The sequence below is a fragment of the Giraffa tippelskirchi genome, chromosome 8, assembly GCF_054371585.1.
Source record: "Giraffa tippelskirchi isolate mGirTip1 chromosome 8, T2T-mGirTip1v1.2.pri, whole genome shotgun sequence".
NCBI classification, from domain to species: Eukaryota; Metazoa; Chordata; class Mammalia; order Artiodactyla; family Giraffidae; genus Giraffa; species Giraffa tippelskirchi.
Window position 1 is genome coordinate 142,577,877 of NC_137282.1, and position 15,325 is coordinate 142,593,201.

The window sequence follows — 15,325 nt, forward strand, 5'->3', positions numbered from 1 at the left end:
GTAAGAGCAAAAAAAAAAAAACCTCAGATACGTGGACATCTGCTTGTCTGTCATTAAAGAAACATTTGGAGGGATACAGTGCAGACTTAAGGCAGTTACCTCCTGGTGGTGGTAACAATATATTTGTTACCTTTGCTTTTCAACTTCTTCTCCTGGCTTCCCCTTCCTCTTACTGTCACCTCTCTATCTCCCGGCAGACTACAAGCAGAGAGCTGACTCCTAGATATGAGGTAACACTATCTGGATTCGGGAGAAGAAGATTTCAGTTTGCAGACCTCACAGGAGAGGTCATAGGGTCAGTTGTTGAGAAGAAGGGAGCTGGTTTACCGTGAGAAGTGGAATATGAGTAAATTGAGATTCAGGGAGATATTTTCCCAAACTGGACAAAGCCTGAACCCTTCTCTCTTCAGCCCTCCATTCTTTCCCTTTCTTCTTTCTGCCTTGACAGAAGCCAGAAGTCAAAATAAATGGTTTGCTCCCTGGTTTAGAACAAGTCTCCATTGGTCCCCATGAGCCGTTTTAGCTAGTTTTCCCAACTAGTGAGGTGATGGCTGGGCTGACAGCAGCAAGGCCACCATCACACCTTTAGGCAACCTTGCCAGGCCAGCCACACTTGGCAGGGAGTGGTGGCCCTCACCTGCCCTCCCTGGGTCACGCTCTATAACCAGATACTTGCATTTGTCTTTGTGCAGGTTCTAGACATTGCATTCACAATAAAGGATTATGTGGAGAGTTTGTTAGCCCAGCTCTAAATTTGTTTGGAGGACTTGTTTTTTAATGACTCCCTAAGACCCAAGCCAGGCTTCAGCAATACGTGTATGGTGAACTTCCAGATGTTCAAGCTGGTTTTAGAAAAGGCAGAGGAACCAGAGATCAAATTGCCAATATCCGCTGGATCATTGAAAAAGCAAGAGAGTTCCAGAAAAACATCTATTTCTGCTTTATTAACTATGCCAAAACCTTTGACTGTGTGGATCACAATAAACTGTGGAAAATTCTGAAACAGATGGGAATACCAGACCATCTGACCTGTCTCTTGAAAAACCTGTATGCAGGTCAGGAAGCAACAGTTAGAACTGGACATGGAACAACAGACTGGTTTCAAATAGGAAAAGGAGTACGTCAAGGCTGTGTATTGTCACCCTTCTTATTTAACTTATATGCAGAGTACATCATGAGAAACACTGGGCTGGAAGAAACACAAGCTGGAATCAAGATTGAGGGGAGAAATATCAATAACCTCAGATATGCAGATGACACCACCCTTATGGCAGGAAGTGAAGAAGAACTAAAGAGCCTCTTGATGAAAGTGAAAGAGGAGAGTGAAAAAGTTGGCTTAAAGCTCAACATTCAGAAAACTAGGATCATGGCATCTGGTCCCATCACTTCATGGCAAATAGATGGGGAAACAGTGGAAACAGTGTCAGACTTTATTTTTGGGGGCTCCAAAATCACTGCTGATGGTGATTGCAGCCATGAAATTAAAAGATGCTTACTCCTTGGAAGGAAGGTTATGGCCAACCTAGACAGCATATTTAAAAGCAGAGACATTACTTTGCCAACAAAAGTCTGTCTAGTCAAGGCTATGGTTTTTCCAGTGGTCATGTATGGATGTGAGAGTTGGATGGTGAAGAAAGCTGAGCGCTGCAGAATTGATGCTTTTGAACTATGGTGTTGGAGAAGACTCTTGAGAGTCCCTTGGACTGCAAGGAGATCCAATCAATCCATCCTAAAGGAGATCAGTCCTGGGTATTCATTGGAAGGACTGATGCTGAAGCTGAAACTCCAATACTCTGGCCACCTCATGCGAAGAGTTGACTCATTGGAAAAGACCCTAATGCTGGGAAGGATTGGGGGCAGGAGGAGAAGGGGATGACAAAGAATGAGATGGTTGGATGGCATCACTGACTCGATGGACATGGGTTTGGGTAGACTCTGGGAGTTGGTGATGGACAGAGAGGCCTGGTGTGCTGCAATTCATGGGGTCGCAAAGAGTTGGACACAACTGAGTGACTGAACTGAACTGAACTGAAGACCCAAGAGGACTTCCCTGTAGCTCAAATGGTAAAGAATCTGCCTGCAATGCAGGAGACCAGGGTTTGATCCTTGGGTGGAGAAGAACCCCTGGAGAAGGGAACAGCAATCCACTCCAGTATTCTTGCCTGGAGAATTCCATGGACAGAAGCCTAGCGGGCTATAGTTGCTGGAGTTGCAAAGAGTCAGACACGACTGAGCGACTCACACACACACACACACAAACACACGCACGCACACACAAAGACCCAAGAAGGGCTTCCCAGGTGGCACTAGTGGTAAAGAACCTGCCTACCAATGCAGGAGACTTAAGTTTGATTCCTGGGTTGGGAAGATCCCCTGGCAGAAGGCATCGCAACCCACTCCAGTATTCTTGCCTGGAGAATCCCATGGACAGAGGAGCCTGGCAGGCTACAGTCCACGGGGTTGCAAAGAGTCAGACACAACTGAAGCAACTGAGCATGCACCATGCACGCACAAGACCCAAAAGGGTGGAGGAGCCAGGTCTGATGATTCAATTGGCTTGCAGTCTCCTCTGGGCCTGCAGAGAGCTGGCCTGGGCAGAAGTGAAGCTGCCTACCCTTGAGGTTTAACAGGAAGGTGGGGAGGGGAGGGGAAGGTGCCTCAGCCTTGCCAGCCTCAGCACCCTAGGACAGGGCTGGAAAGAACTGCAGACAAACTTAACTTTCCAATAAGGTTCTGAGTCAGACTCCAGGCAAGCACAGGACTGATCTGGCTCAGATGTCTGGCTACCAGCCAACCAGGCACCCAGGCACCCTCCCCTCCTGTCTCTCCCTCTGGTATGGAACTCTTGCCAAGAAACATACCACTTAGAGCAATCAGATTACTGATTGTAATCTCAAAAGGGTATTGTTCAGTGGGGGGAAAGGCAGAAGGTGTTTCAGGGGCAGCTGGGAAGACAGCGGTGCAGGGGCCACATGGAGAGAAGGGATTCTGGGAGCCTAGAGGGTGGCGAGCGAGCCAAGGAACACTGCCGTAGATTTCCTAGGTCCGCCCCTCCCCCTCCTCTGGGAGGCTGTCTTGGCAGACAGCAGATAGGTGCATGACAAAGGGGCCCTGATGGCTCTGTCTTGGGGGTTGGGGAGATGGCTGGGGAGGGGCCCCTCCTGGTCCAAAGCACATCTCCCCACCCCTACCAGGTCCCTTAATCTACCAGTTTTTTTGGCAGTTAGTAGCTTAGAGGCAAATATAGCTCCAGTTTCGCTGCCCTGTAGATCTTTCATCAGACCTATGGGAAGTCTTGAAATGCATGCATATATTAGTTGCCCCAAAAGTACTCACAGATGGGCTGGAACAGGGGCTATGTGATACGAATTTAGGAGAGAGGAAAAAAAAAAAATAGGCTCAAAGGATTCCCAGATACAACCAAGGTGAAGACGGCTGGCCACAGTCAAGAGGACCCCCAGCAGGACCCCCAGCACCTCAGAAGGCAGATGCTGAGCAAACAGCCTCAGACACGGCGGGGATGAAGAGATGTCTAAGTCGACAGAGGCCCATGTTCCAGGCTCAGGATTCTGGCCTTCCAAGGTGTATGGAGCTCTGGTCCACAGCCTTTCTGGAGTCCCCCCAGTTCACCTCGGGGCCTTCATCCGGGGCAAATTTGGGGAGCAGACAGACAAACATCATTCCTAGCAGACAGGCAATCTGAAAGCTATTCTCTTGCAAACAGAGAATAAGCACTAAGCCTGCAGTGTGAGCCCTCAGGACCAGCCCAGACCCTGTGGGAGAGCTTAGGGCAGGCTTCCTGCACCTCCACCCCAAGTCGCCCTCCACCTCCTCCACATCTTTTCTCCAGCCCCCCTAAACAAAGGCCTGGGAGGCTGGGGGAGGGGTAGAAGACAAGGCTGGATGCCTGCGTCCTCTAGAGGGGGACGGGATACCTAGGCCCCAGTAGGGGGCCCTGTCTGAGGCTCACAGTCTTTGAGGGGTTGGGGGGGGTTGCTGCTGGAACTCGTTTAGCCTCTCTGAGGGGGATTCTTGGGAGGGGATTGGGGCTGGGGGTTGGGGGGCAGGAAGCTGTCCCCAGGGGAGCCATCCAGGCCCATTCAAGGGTTGAGCACTTGTTTAGGGTTAGAGCTGCCCCCTCTGGGGACCAGGATTGTCCAGCCAAGGCCATTGTCCGGGCCCCTTCCCCCAGTCCCTCCCAAGCCCCTTTGAACCTGAAGTCAGATATTTTTTTTCTCCCCTTCTCCCTCCTAGCCTTTTCCCACCCAGGGCCTAGGGCTGGAGGTCTGGGCTGGTAGGAGGGGGAGGGAGAACCTTGAACTGTGGTTCTAGATATTTGGGTCTCTGAAGAGGGGGGCAAGGAACTTGATGTGCTGGACCCACAGTGGGGGACCCGTGGTGTGGTGTGTCCAATCCCTCTGGCTGGACAAAGGTAGGGAGACTCAGGCCTAGTCAGTCAGTCCAGAGCCCGGCCCCTAGAAGGGAAAATAGGGTTTCCATTACTGGATCTGGTAGGTGAGGGGCCTCTGGAGTCAGGAAAGCTGGGGATGGAATGGAAGCTGGTCTGGCAGCCTATCCCTGGTGATGGGGTGGATTTTAGCAGGCTGGGCAGAGGGGTGCCAGGCATCACAATTTTGAAAAGTGGAAGTGTTAGTCATGTTCGATTCTTTTCGACCCAGGGATTGTAGCCCGCCGAGTTTCTCTGTCCATGGGATTTCCCAGGCAAGCATACTGGAGTGGGTTGCCATTTCTTTCTTCAGGAGATCTTCCCAACCCAGGGATACAACCCAGGTCTCTGGCATTGCAGGCAGATTCTTTACCATCTGAGCCACCAGGGAAACGAATCTGGCCAGTTGTCTAAATGGGAACTGCCTAGGTTCCTGGACTGGGATGCAGGAGGACAATGGGGAAGGAGCCTGTTAAGAATTGAGGGGTAGCCCCAGCGGGACTTGACACATATAGCATAATGTTTGAGGAGTTGAGAGGGTGGCTGGGCTCGGGTGAGGAGACGGTGGTAGGGTGTCTGGAGAGGGGTCCTGAAGAACGTTGCAGGGAGTATGGAAGGGACCCCTCACCCCTGGTGTGTGTGAGCGTGGGGAGGGCTGGGCGGCCTGTTGGGAACTGGAAGTGAAGGCCCGCATGGGGGACCTGCACCGAGAGCCTAGGAGTCTGGGGCCTGGAGAGGCGCCTGGGTGGAGATCCCTGGCTTTCCCCTTCCAGACACCACCGCCACCAGCAGGCAAACACCCTCCGCCTCAGTTTCTCCCACCCCCACCGTCCCTTCCCCCCACCCATCCAGGGGGCGGGGCTAGAGGTCAAGGCTAGTGGGTGGGATTGGGGAGGGAGAGAGGTGTTGAGCAGTCTCTAGGAGATCCCTCGTTTTCCTAGGCCCCCGGCTCGGGGTGCCTTCCTTCCCCATGGCGGGACACCTCGCTTCTGACTTCGCCTTCTCGCCCCCGCCAGGCGGTGGAGGCGATGGGCCGGGAGGGCCAGAGCCGGGCTGGGTTGATCCTCGGACCTGGATGAGCTTCCAAGGGCCTCCCGGTGGGTCGGGGATCGGGCCGGGGATTGTGCCCGGCGCCGAGGTGTGGGGGCTTCCCCCGTGCCCCTCGCCCTATGACTTGTGCGGAGGGATGGCCTACTGTGCGCCGCAGGTTGGAGTGGGGCCGGTGCCCCCAGGCGGCCTGGAGAGCCCTCAGCCCGAGGGCGAGGCGGGAGCCGGGGTGGAGAGCAACTCCGAGGGGGCCTCCCCGGACCCCTGCTCCGCCCCCGCAGGCGCCGCGAAGCTGGACAAGGAGAAGCTGGAGCTGAACCCTGAGGAGGCGAGTGAGCTGCTGGGGGCGGGGGGGCCGGTGACCGCGCGGGCCGGGGTCGGCCACACGAGGGAAGGTGGTCGGGGACCCAGGAAGGGAGCGGGTGGGGGCGGCTCTCCGGGGCAGGGACCGATGTGTGGCGGCTGCAGGCCGCTCTGACCTGGAGCCAGGTGGGAACCAGGGGCCGGAATTTAAGAGAGAACCGCAGGTGAGGGCAGGGCGGCCTGGGGCAGTCGGAAGCCGGCCTTGCTTCCCCCCTCGGCCCTTGTCAAGTAGGTCCTTCCACTTCCTAGGTCTGACCTGGGTCGGGTCACTCATTACCAGCAAGCACCAGACCTAGCTTGGGGTCTGAGCCCCTTCTACCCGGATCCCTTCTGGGAAATTTGCGCCTTATCAGACCCGGGATCTCGGGCCTTAGGGTTAAGTATGGCCTGAGGGTGAAAACAGTGCTTATCCCAGAGTTATTGTTCCTGAGAGTCTAGGGTGTGACTGGTTTCTGATAGAAGCTCCTGTTGGGCTGTGTGGATGTGTGGAGTCTGGGTTTTCCTTCCATCAAGTTTAGGGCTTGTCTTCCCTTGACCTCTGCCTTGTGCCCAACAAGTCATGGTCAGGCAGAGTGCACACCCTGACACCCCCTTATAAGAAAGCTGGAACAACAATTTCAGCCGTAATTACCTAAGCAGTGAACAGGGGGAGAAAAGGGGAACAAGTCATCTGCAGGCCATTCCTCAAATGGAGGGTTTGCTAAGGGATTGAAGTCTTCTGCATCTAACCCGCTGGGGACTATTAAGGATATATCTTCTAGTTTGAGGAAGAGACAAGTGCAAGCAATTAGAGATCAAGTACTAAGCCTTTAGACCTCTCCAGAGGAGGTGTGATTGGTTTCAGCTGACCCAGTAGCTCTCCACTCTCTTTGCTGGAGGCCACTGCTGAGCCTTGAATAATAATGGCTGCCAATTGTGGTCCATTTCCTAAGTGCCTGGCTGTGGGCTCAGTTTCTACATCATTATCTCATTAACTGGCACAAGATCTCCTAGGGAGGTATTATTAGCCTGTTTCACGGGTCTTAACCGCTAAATGGTGAAGCTAGAATTTGAACCGGGGTTTATCTTATTTCAAATCCCCAAAATATGATTCAGAAAAGCCGAGATGGGAAGAGCTGATATTTACAGGTTTGCGACATTGGTTGAGCAGAAGTTGGCCTATTTTGAGTTTGACGGGACTGACGTCCCATCAAATAGTGGGTTGGCCACAAAGTTCATTCATGCTTTTCCTATGGAAAAGCTCAAATGAACTTTTTGGCCAACTCAATACTTCTTTAGGTTTCTAGGACTGCACAGAGGCCTGGCTACTCTTCTCCATCTTCTGGCCACTGGCCTGCATTGGAGAGGCTCCATTCATCCACCTTTGCTCTGTCTACCTTTCCGTTCACCCACTGTCAAGGCTCATGTGTCTTATAGACATAACCACCACCACATGTTCTGTCTCCTTCTGGGATGGCTCCCTGCGCTGCCCCCTCCCTGTCCATTACCCAGAAACTCAAGGCTCAAACCAGCCATCCTCATTCCTTTCACATCCTTACATCCAGTCCTTTGGAAATACCGCGATCTTTACCTTGGATAGACATCCGGAATGGATCACTTGGAGCCATCCTGGTCCCATCATCTATCTATGCTGGGATTGCTGCAGTTGCCTCCTTACTCTGTGGTCAGTACATCAACTGGAGTAATCAAGAGTCTGGTCATTTCACTGCACAAAAACCTTCAGCCACTTTCCATTTCTCTGAGTAAAACTTAGTCATGGTGGCAGCTGCAGGATCTGTCCTGCTCACTTCTCTGACCGCATCAGCGCCTCTTCCCTTTCCTCAGTCCTCTCGCCCTCCTCTGGCCATGCTAGCTTTGTTACTGGCCTTGCTGCTGACTTTGCTACTGCCCACTCAGGGCCTTTCCTTCTGCTCAAACATGACCTCTGACTGTTATTCAAAATTGTCCCCTTCCCCATAATTCCCTACTCTGGTTTACTTTTGTCCATAGCACTTCTAACCTACCGAATAATAATTATTTCATCACAATGAAAGTTCCATGGGGCCAGGGTTTTTTGTCTACTTTGTGTAGTCACTGGCTTACAGAAGGTGCTTAATAAGTCTGTGGAATTTGTCAACGAGGATGCTTTTATATTGCAAGAAAATAAATAAAAATATTTTATTTAAAAATAAGGGATAATCAGGTTTTTAAAAAATTGAGCACTAACTATATACAAAACACTTTATTCATACCTCATATGACACTTGTTTTATAGTGTGCATATGTTGGTGAATGTGCATATCTTGTCGTGGTTTGTGGGACCTTCAAAGTAAGCTGGAGAGAATATATCTGGAGAGAATCAGAGACATGGTGCTTTGTATTTCTCTAGATGCAAAACTTACTCAAACTGGGGTTAGTACTGGAGTCAAAAGCTTTTGTGAGTACTAAAGAACTAAAAGGCAGGAGCCCCTAACCTGACATGTGTCTTCATTGAGGTTAGGGCTTCTCTTTCCATTATTAGATGGTGTTCTGCATCTGGTGGATGTATTGCTTTCTAGGCTAGATGACATTTGTGTTATTTCTGGTTGTTAGGTGGGCAGCCTAGAGGCAGAGATACTCTCACATACCTTGGGGCCCAAATGGAAGAGGAGGTGAGGTGGATAGCTGTCATATGTTCTTACATATTATCCTCTGCCTTTTAAAATGCAGTCCCAGGACATCAAAGCTCTTCAGAAAGACCTTGAACAATTTGCCAAGCTCCTAAAGCAGAAGAGGATCACCCTAGGATATACCCAGGCCGATGTGGGGCTCACCCTGGGGGTTCTCTTTGGTGAGTCTCCTGCAGCATGTTTGGACCCACAAAACACAGGGACCACATCTGCCCTGAAACGAACATCCCTGAATTGGGGCCTTTCCTCCCCACCAAGGGAGTGGGGGAGGGTGTTGCTACCCTCTTTATGGGTGAGGGTGGGGTGGGGGGGAAGATACTCAACTTGGACTTTTGAGTTCTCTGGGGAGAGTAGCTGGTGTGGGGTCTTGGAAGGATGGGAACAGGTGGCAAGGCCTGTGTCAGTCTTGGGGCAAAGGGGACCTACCTGCTACCTCACTTTGCTTCTTCCAACCCACCTCCCCAGGAAAGGTGTTCAGCCAAACGACTATCTGCCGTTTTGAGGCTTTGCAGCTCAGTTTCAAGAACATGTGTAAGCTGCGGCCCCTGCTGCAGAAGTGGGTGGAGGAAGCTGACAACAACGAGAATCTGCAGGAGGTGAGGGTGGGAGGGATGCACAGGGACAGCCCTATCTCAAGTCTGATTTCCACTACTTTCATCTCTGACTGGCAGCCTGCCCTCTGGGAGCCAGTGGCCCTCAATGGCATGAAGGGTGATTCCTCTGTTCTGCTGAGAGAAGGTCCAGGGTCACTTGTCTAAACCTAGCTTTCCAGGATCTTTTTCATACCTCCTGGCCCTGGTGACAACTGGCTGGTGCTCCTGAACAGTTGGCTCTTGAGTCATTGTCCCCCTGATACTGGTCCTTAGCAGGTTTGGGGCTTGCCTGCCCATTTCTTTTCTTGTCATCTCCTCCCCACCTGCCTAGATATGCAAGGCAGAGACCCTTGTGCAGGCCCGGAAGAGAAAGCGGACGAGTATCGAGAACCGAGTGAGAGGCAACCTGGAGAGCATGTTCCTGCAGTGCCCGAAGCCCACCCTGCAGCAAATTAGCCACATCGCCCAGCAGCTTGGGCTGGAGAAGGACGTGAGTGCACCTGTCCCAGTCCCTGTGTGAGCCGTCTCCTCCTCCCCAGTCTCACCTCCCAGATTTCATGTCCCCGCGTCCTCCACTCCTAGGTGGTCCGAGTGTGGTTCTGCAACCGTCGCCAGAAGGGCAAACGATCAAGCAGTGACTACTCCCAACGAGAGGATTTTGAGGCTGCTGGGTCTCCTTTCGCAGGGGGACCCGTATCCTTTCCTCTGGCGCCAGGGCCCCATTTTGGTACCCCAGGCTATGGGGGCCCTCACTTCACTACGCTGTACTCTTCGGTCCCATTTCCTGAGGGTGAGGCCTTTCCCTCGGTGTCTGTCACCGCTCTGGGCTCTCCTGTGCATTCAAACTGAGGTGCCTGCTCACCCCAGGAATGGGGGGCAGAGGAAGGAGAGAGCTAGGGAGAGAACCCTGGGGTTTGTACCAGGGCTTTGGGATTAAGTTTTTCATTCACTAAGAAAGGAATTGGGAACACAATGGGTGTGGGGGCAGGGAGTTTGGGGAAACGGGTTGGAGGGAAGGTGAAGTTCAATGATGCTCTTGACTTTAATCCCCACATCACTCATCACTTTGTTCTTAAATAAAGAAGCCTGGGACCTAGTAGGTGGATATTTTTGTCTTTGAAGAGTGGATAGGATATTTAATAGTGGGTATTAACAGCTCTCTGACCCAAATGACCCCGAAATGAAGGTTGCTGTTTACACCGTGCAGAGTCACAATGTCAGAGGGAGGTGTGGGGTTGGATCCCAAGTTTATATGGATAGGGCTCTTTATAAGTGTGAGCTAGTTCTTAGGAGCCTGTGACTTGCGGTCCTGTGGAAATTGGAGATGAACACCTTTGCCCAAAGATGCAGTTATTACATAGTCTGTTCCCTATTAGGATCTGGTTTTTTGCTTTCCCCCATTCTACTCTGTAGTCCTCAGTGGCTTTGTGCTAAGAAATCAAGTCTTTGCTCATTTCTTCTGTATATCACCCCAACCAGAAACTCCACTTTGTGCTTTCCTGATACTGGGGTCCATTTGGTTTTCACTTAAGGTTTTTGCCTTGTCTGTGACTCACCTACCACTACACACACTTTAGTCCTGACTCTGCCATATCCTAATTGGGGCTCTTGCTCTGGAGCCTTTCCTTGATCTTTAAAAAATCTTGGGTTGGTAAGTCTAAGTAGAGAAGGAAGGGGATGGACATGCAGGTTGCAATAAGATAGGTCAAAAGACAGGATTTTCCTAGTAAGAACTATAGAAACACTGCTTTGACAGTGTTCTGTTATATGTGGGTTATATCGATATTGGACCAGGTTGGCATCTGCTCTAGCTGGTGTCTCAGGTTTTGTCTTCTTGGTGGTACTGATGAAACTTGTAGAAGTTCCACCACCCTCATGAATTTGACCAAATCCAAATTACATTTTAACAGCAGTGAATGTTTTCTTTTAAATTAGCAACTGTAATTACCTAGATTCCCCTTTCCCGGTCTTCCTCTGCCTGTCTGCTTATCTCTTCCTGTAAGTATCTGAATTAATTTTCCAGACTTTAACCAACTCCATTCTCTCAAGAACTGGAAAGCAAGGAGTATCAGACCCACACAAAGAGTAAAGACCTTAGAGCGTATGAAGCTGCTCATTCTTTATTTGGAAATGGAAGCAAAGCTTTGAAAAGTCAGGTCACAGTCATTGTGGTAAGTAGCAGGACCACCCACAATGTAAGGAAGTTTGGGGTCTGTGCTCTAGGTTTTCCCAGAGATGCCTTAGGTGATACCATCAAAAACATTAAGAACTTGCTTGTTCAAGGCTGGGACTTATAACTTCCAGGCATGACCTCTACAATTGATGGGTGCTCTTGACCACAGACATTCTAGTGCCATGACAACAAGGACCTACAGCTTGTGACAGTGGGAATTTCCAGCTCACTGGTAACTTCCTGGAGGCAGCAATATCTTTGGCAGGAAGCCATCTCGTCACCTTGGCCACGAGGGCCCTGCTCCAGGCCTTGAATTGATAATCCACAGGAGTGGACCCTTCTGTAGTCATTCCCTCCTGGAGAGGCAAGGATAGAAGAGGGCAGCTCTTAGGACCCATTGGCACCCTCAGTGTCCACCCCTGGCCTGGAGGTGCTGGCTCTGTCCTCTGGTGCTTTGGCAGTGGGCCTTAGGTCTGGATGCCTGCACGACAGCCTGGGCACCGGAAGTCGGCCTCCCTGGCAGCCTGGATGCTGCAGCCAACACAGGCCACGTGGAACCAGATGTCACAACCATCACACTGAACCCAGGCCACTGTCTCTTCTTGGGGTAGGCAGCAACAAGGCGCTGCACAGGGCTCCCCGCCCCCAACTGCAGGGGGAGCCCTGGAGTTGCTCAGTGGGTGCTTCCGAGGACGCCCACGTCGATTTCTGAAGAAAGGGACACAAAAACCAAGGTCACTGGAAACCTGCAGAAGCCTGGAACTTCCCCCCAGCTAACTGCAGAGGGAACCCATAGAGATTCACTAGACTAATGGTGAATCTGGCTAGCAGAGCTAACCCAGATCTTGTCATTGCAACAGGTGTTCCACCTCCCATCCCCACCACCCAAGCAGCTAGGTACATCTCAGCCTAGGGCTCTAAAAGAACCAAAGGCAGTGAAATAAAGCCAAGTTCACTTACCCACTGGGTGTCAGTGGGGTTTTCTCTACACGAAGTTTCTTCCTAGGCTCCATCAGGACTGGTGGGGGGCTCTTGGGAGCCTCTCTCTCATCATCCAGTTCTTCTAACACCCGGTGAGCCGACTTCCTCCGGTTTCTTGGGGGTGGAGCAGAAGGGGCAGTCCCCACTTCCCCGGTGGGAGTGGGAACAGGAGGACTCTGTGGCCCATTCCCACTCCGCGAGAAGGTGAGGGGCTGGGAGTGGAGCTTGCTGAGGCTGCCAATGGAGTTGAGGATCAGCGTTGCTTTGGGGGCTGGGGAGAGGGTGCTGAGGGGGCGCTGTGGAGCCCCCTGGGAGGGCAGCATGGGCTGGAAACCAACCCCTGTTCCCTCCTCTCCCCTAGACCGTGGGGTAGTAATGGCAGCAAAATCTTGAGGTTTGACTCGGACTTGCTGAAACAAGTAGAACTCTGAAGGGCTGGTTCCTGGGGGCCCTTCAGGGCCAAAGGTCAGAAGGTCACCATCACTCAACTCCAGCCTCTGACCCCTTGGGAGTCGGACATTATTGACCAAAGTCCCTGTTGATTGTGGGGCACCAGACAGATACAGAGAACAACAAAAACAAACGACCAGTCAGAAGTGGAGAAATCTGGTCCTGTCTGGTTTTCTGGGGAATAGTAGGAAGAACACATGCATGTCATGAAATCCTCACATTCTAAGTCAGTCCCTCAGTAGGTGTCATCAGATAAGAAACTCCCTGTGAGCTAAGAATGAGTTTTGTTTTTTTTTTCTTATGCTCTCTCTCAATCCACTGAGGTCTGGGTCTCAGAGATGCTCACTCTCAGCTCCAACTCAGCACTTATCAGCATAGCTCAGACTATCTGGATTCAAATCCAAATTCCACCACTTACCTGCCACGTGACCCTGGACAAGTTAGCCTCTTTATGCTTCATTTTCTTTGTAAAATGGGGCATTTGTGCTCACCTATATTTAATGTACATAAAACAGGTCTTGGCTCCTAATAATAAACAGGAAATGAATGTTGGCCAATTGAAGTTATCCAATCCCCACAACACTCGCCACTCGCAAAGACATATTTTAGCTAAGAGTAAACCTAGAGAGTAAAGACCTAGAGCTAAGAGTAAACCTAAGAGTAAAGACCTAGAGAGGTGAAGTGGCAGGCCTGAGTGATGTTACCAGGGGCCAACAGGAGAACTCAGATGTAAACTCAGGCCTTCTGAAGCTGCCTAACTGCCTCCAAGTCAGGGAGTAAGGCACATGTCCAGATAATTAAAACGTCAACATATATCACAACTCCCCTAAGGCAAGAACAAGTGTCTAAACAATCTGGAAACTGAAGTCTAAGCTTGCCCCCGCCCCCACCGCCCATCATGGTCTCAGAACAACCCCACTATGATGCTCCAGGCTGTGGATTTACCTCCCACTCCCTCTATGAGCTAAACAGGATCAGCCCCACAAAGAGCTGCTGACACTGCACATTTCTGGTGGAAAGACAAGTCTGCATGACAACCGTCCATCCAACTTGATGGGGAGTTTGGGAGGCTGGCAGAGTCCCTGTGGAGTCTCTTAATTCATTCCAGCCCAGAACTGCGACTGCCCTGGCATAAGGCTGCCCTGCTCGCTCCTCACCTTGGCTGCTGTGGTTCTCCAGGCTGACCCTCCAGTCATCACCCTGGCGCTCCGCATGCAGCTCTGCGTGGACCCCAGAGATGAAGCCTGGCTCGTGCTGTGGCCGTAGGGTCACATCACAGAGATCGGCCCTGCAGCCCAGGCGGTAGGTGCAGCCAGCCCCACTGGGGGGGTGAAAGGTGTGGAGATCGACACCCTTGCCGACCCCTATGCGCAGCAGCTGGAAGCAGGGCAGCATGGGCGGGGCCCTCTCGGCACCACCTCTTCACTTCAGGAATCCATCACCTTGTCCACTCCCTGGGCCGTGCACAGTTGACCTAAATTCACTTTCTGTCTGATACAAACTTTCCTTTGTGCAATTTCGACTTTGAGCACACTCCCTGAGTAGGGCAAATTTAGGGTGCAGGGAGCCTAGGATGCGATGTAAAATTGGCTGTCATCAGCTTTGCAACTGAAAAAAATTGGTGAAAGTTCCAGTGTAGTGCAAAATAGAAGGCGTCCTGTGGCACGAAGTTGAATCGGATCCTCAGGCCGCAAAATACTCCAGGAGCCTTCAATCTGTGCAAGTCAACAATACATTAGGCAGCTTCTAGGGAATTTCGAACTGTAGGTGTGGGGTGGGGGTCGGGGAGGGGTGCTGCTTCTGTGTGATATACTAACTTGTCACTTAAGTGTAATTTGGAGAAGAGAAGCTTCTTCCTGTCAAACCTGCTTTTCCTAATAGAGTAACCCTCCTGCTAGCTCACGCTTCACTCTTCTAACCAATCCCTCCTTCATAACTAGCTAGCTTGAACCCCAGTGGGAAGTGTACTCAGTCACTCCTCAAAGGCAGTGCAAACGGGGCTCTACGTTCTCCAACAAAGTGGAGCTAAACCCCTGCTTTCTGGTTTCTCCAGGGATAAAAACAGAGGAAAGGGCTTCCCGGGATGATTCAAGACAAATCCAGCCGTTTCCCTCCCCGCCCCAGCCCGGATTCGTTATCTACCGCTCTGTGCAGTCTCGGAATGGTTCCCTCTCCAGGCAATGCCAGCCTGTGCCGCAGCCCAGGACCTCTCGGGATCCGGCCGGGGTTGGTGCTCCTGCGGCTGTTTGACAGCAAAGAAGCCAGGGCCAGGAGGGGCGCGGCCTCCGCGCGCGGGCATCCCCGACCCCGCCTTCGGAATTCCCGGGTCCGGACTTCGAGCGGAGCGAGCGCGTCCCCCAAGCCGTTTCTGATTGGCCATCTCGTTTGCCCTCCTTCTCTCCATTGGGCGACGCGCTAGGATCTCCCGCCTTCCGCTTTTTCTGATTAGTTCACAAGTTTTCCCGGGTTCCCGGAGTTGGGAGGAGCCGCCAGGGCGCGGAGATGCCCCCAACGCCTTAATTGGGCCTGGCTTTAGACACTACTGCGCCTGCGTGCGCCTCTTCCCCGCCTCCTTCCGGGGTGGTAACCCTGCAGGCTTTAGAGCGTCCCGCCAAAGTGCCCG

At 51.9% G+C, this 15,325-nt stretch overlaps 2 protein-coding genes across 5 annotated transcripts; one reads left to right on the forward strand and one right to left on the reverse strand.

Moving 5' to 3' along the window:
- The first annotated feature begins 5,310 nt into the window (after nucleotides 1-5,310).
- POU5F1 (POU class 5 homeobox 1) lies at nucleotides 5,311-12,228 on the forward strand. Of its 3 annotated transcripts, none has more exons than XM_081522688.1 (6): nucleotides 5,340-5,822; nucleotides 8,546-8,666; nucleotides 8,971-9,101; nucleotides 9,430-9,588; nucleotides 9,681-9,888; nucleotides 11,122-12,228. In XM_081522688.1, the coding sequence occupies exons 1-6, from the start codon at nucleotides 5,418-5,420 to the stop codon at nucleotides 11,244-11,246; spliced, it is 1,149 nt and encodes a 382-aa protein (XP_081378814.1). In that variant the 5' UTR covers nucleotides 5,340-5,417; the 3' UTR covers nucleotides 11,247-12,228. The 3 variants fall into 3 exon arrangements, with proteins under 3 accessions (XP_081378815.1, XP_081378814.1, XP_081378816.1); XM_081522690.1 differs by having other exon boundaries at nucleotides 9,681-9,791; nucleotides 11,148-12,228; XM_081522689.1 differs by lacking the exon at nucleotides 11,122-12,228 and having other exon boundaries at nucleotides 5,311-5,822; nucleotides 9,681-10,194.
- On the reverse strand, nucleotides 11,203-15,025 carry TCF19 (transcription factor 19). Of its 2 annotated transcripts, XM_081522742.1 has the most exons (5): nucleotides 14,845-15,025; nucleotides 13,860-14,417; nucleotides 13,194-13,227; nucleotides 12,232-12,787; nucleotides 11,203-11,979 (listed from the first exon to the last, which is right to left on the reverse strand). In XM_081522742.1, the coding sequence occupies exons 2-5, from the start codon at nucleotides 13,914-13,916 to the stop codon at nucleotides 11,739-11,741; spliced, it is 888 nt and encodes a 295-aa protein (XP_081378868.1). In that variant the 5' UTR covers nucleotides 13,917-14,417; nucleotides 14,845-15,025; the 3' UTR covers nucleotides 11,203-11,738. The 2 variants fall into 2 exon arrangements, with proteins under 2 accessions (XP_081378868.1, XP_081378867.1); XM_081522741.1 differs by lacking the exon at nucleotides 13,194-13,227.
- Nucleotides 15,026-15,325: the final 300 nt, after the last annotated feature.

Coding starts and splice junctions, on each gene's coding strand:
- POU5F1 (XM_081522688.1), top strand. CDS start 5,418: ATGGCGGGACACCTCGCTTCTGACTTCGCCTTCTCGCCCCCGCCAGGC. Junction 5,823..8,545: donor TGGAGCTGAACCCTGAGGAG/GCGAGTGAGCTG, acceptor TTTAAAATGCAG/TCCCAGGACATCAAAGCTCT. Junction 9,889..11,121: donor TTCGGTCCCATTTCCTGAGG/GTGAGGCCTTTC, acceptor TTAATTTTCCAG/ACTTTAACCAACTCCATTCT.
- TCF19 (XM_081522741.1), bottom strand. CDS start 14,097: ATGCTGCCCTGCTTCCAGCTGCTGCGCATAGGGGTCGGCAAGGGTGTC. Junction 12,788..13,859: donor GGAGAACCACAGCAGCCAAG/GTGAGGAGCGAG, acceptor CACAATCAACAG/GGACTTTGGTCAATAATGTC. Junction 11,980..12,231: donor ACCCCACTGACACCCAGTGG/GTAAGTGAACTT, acceptor CCCTTTCTTCAG/AAATCGACGTGGGCGTCCTC.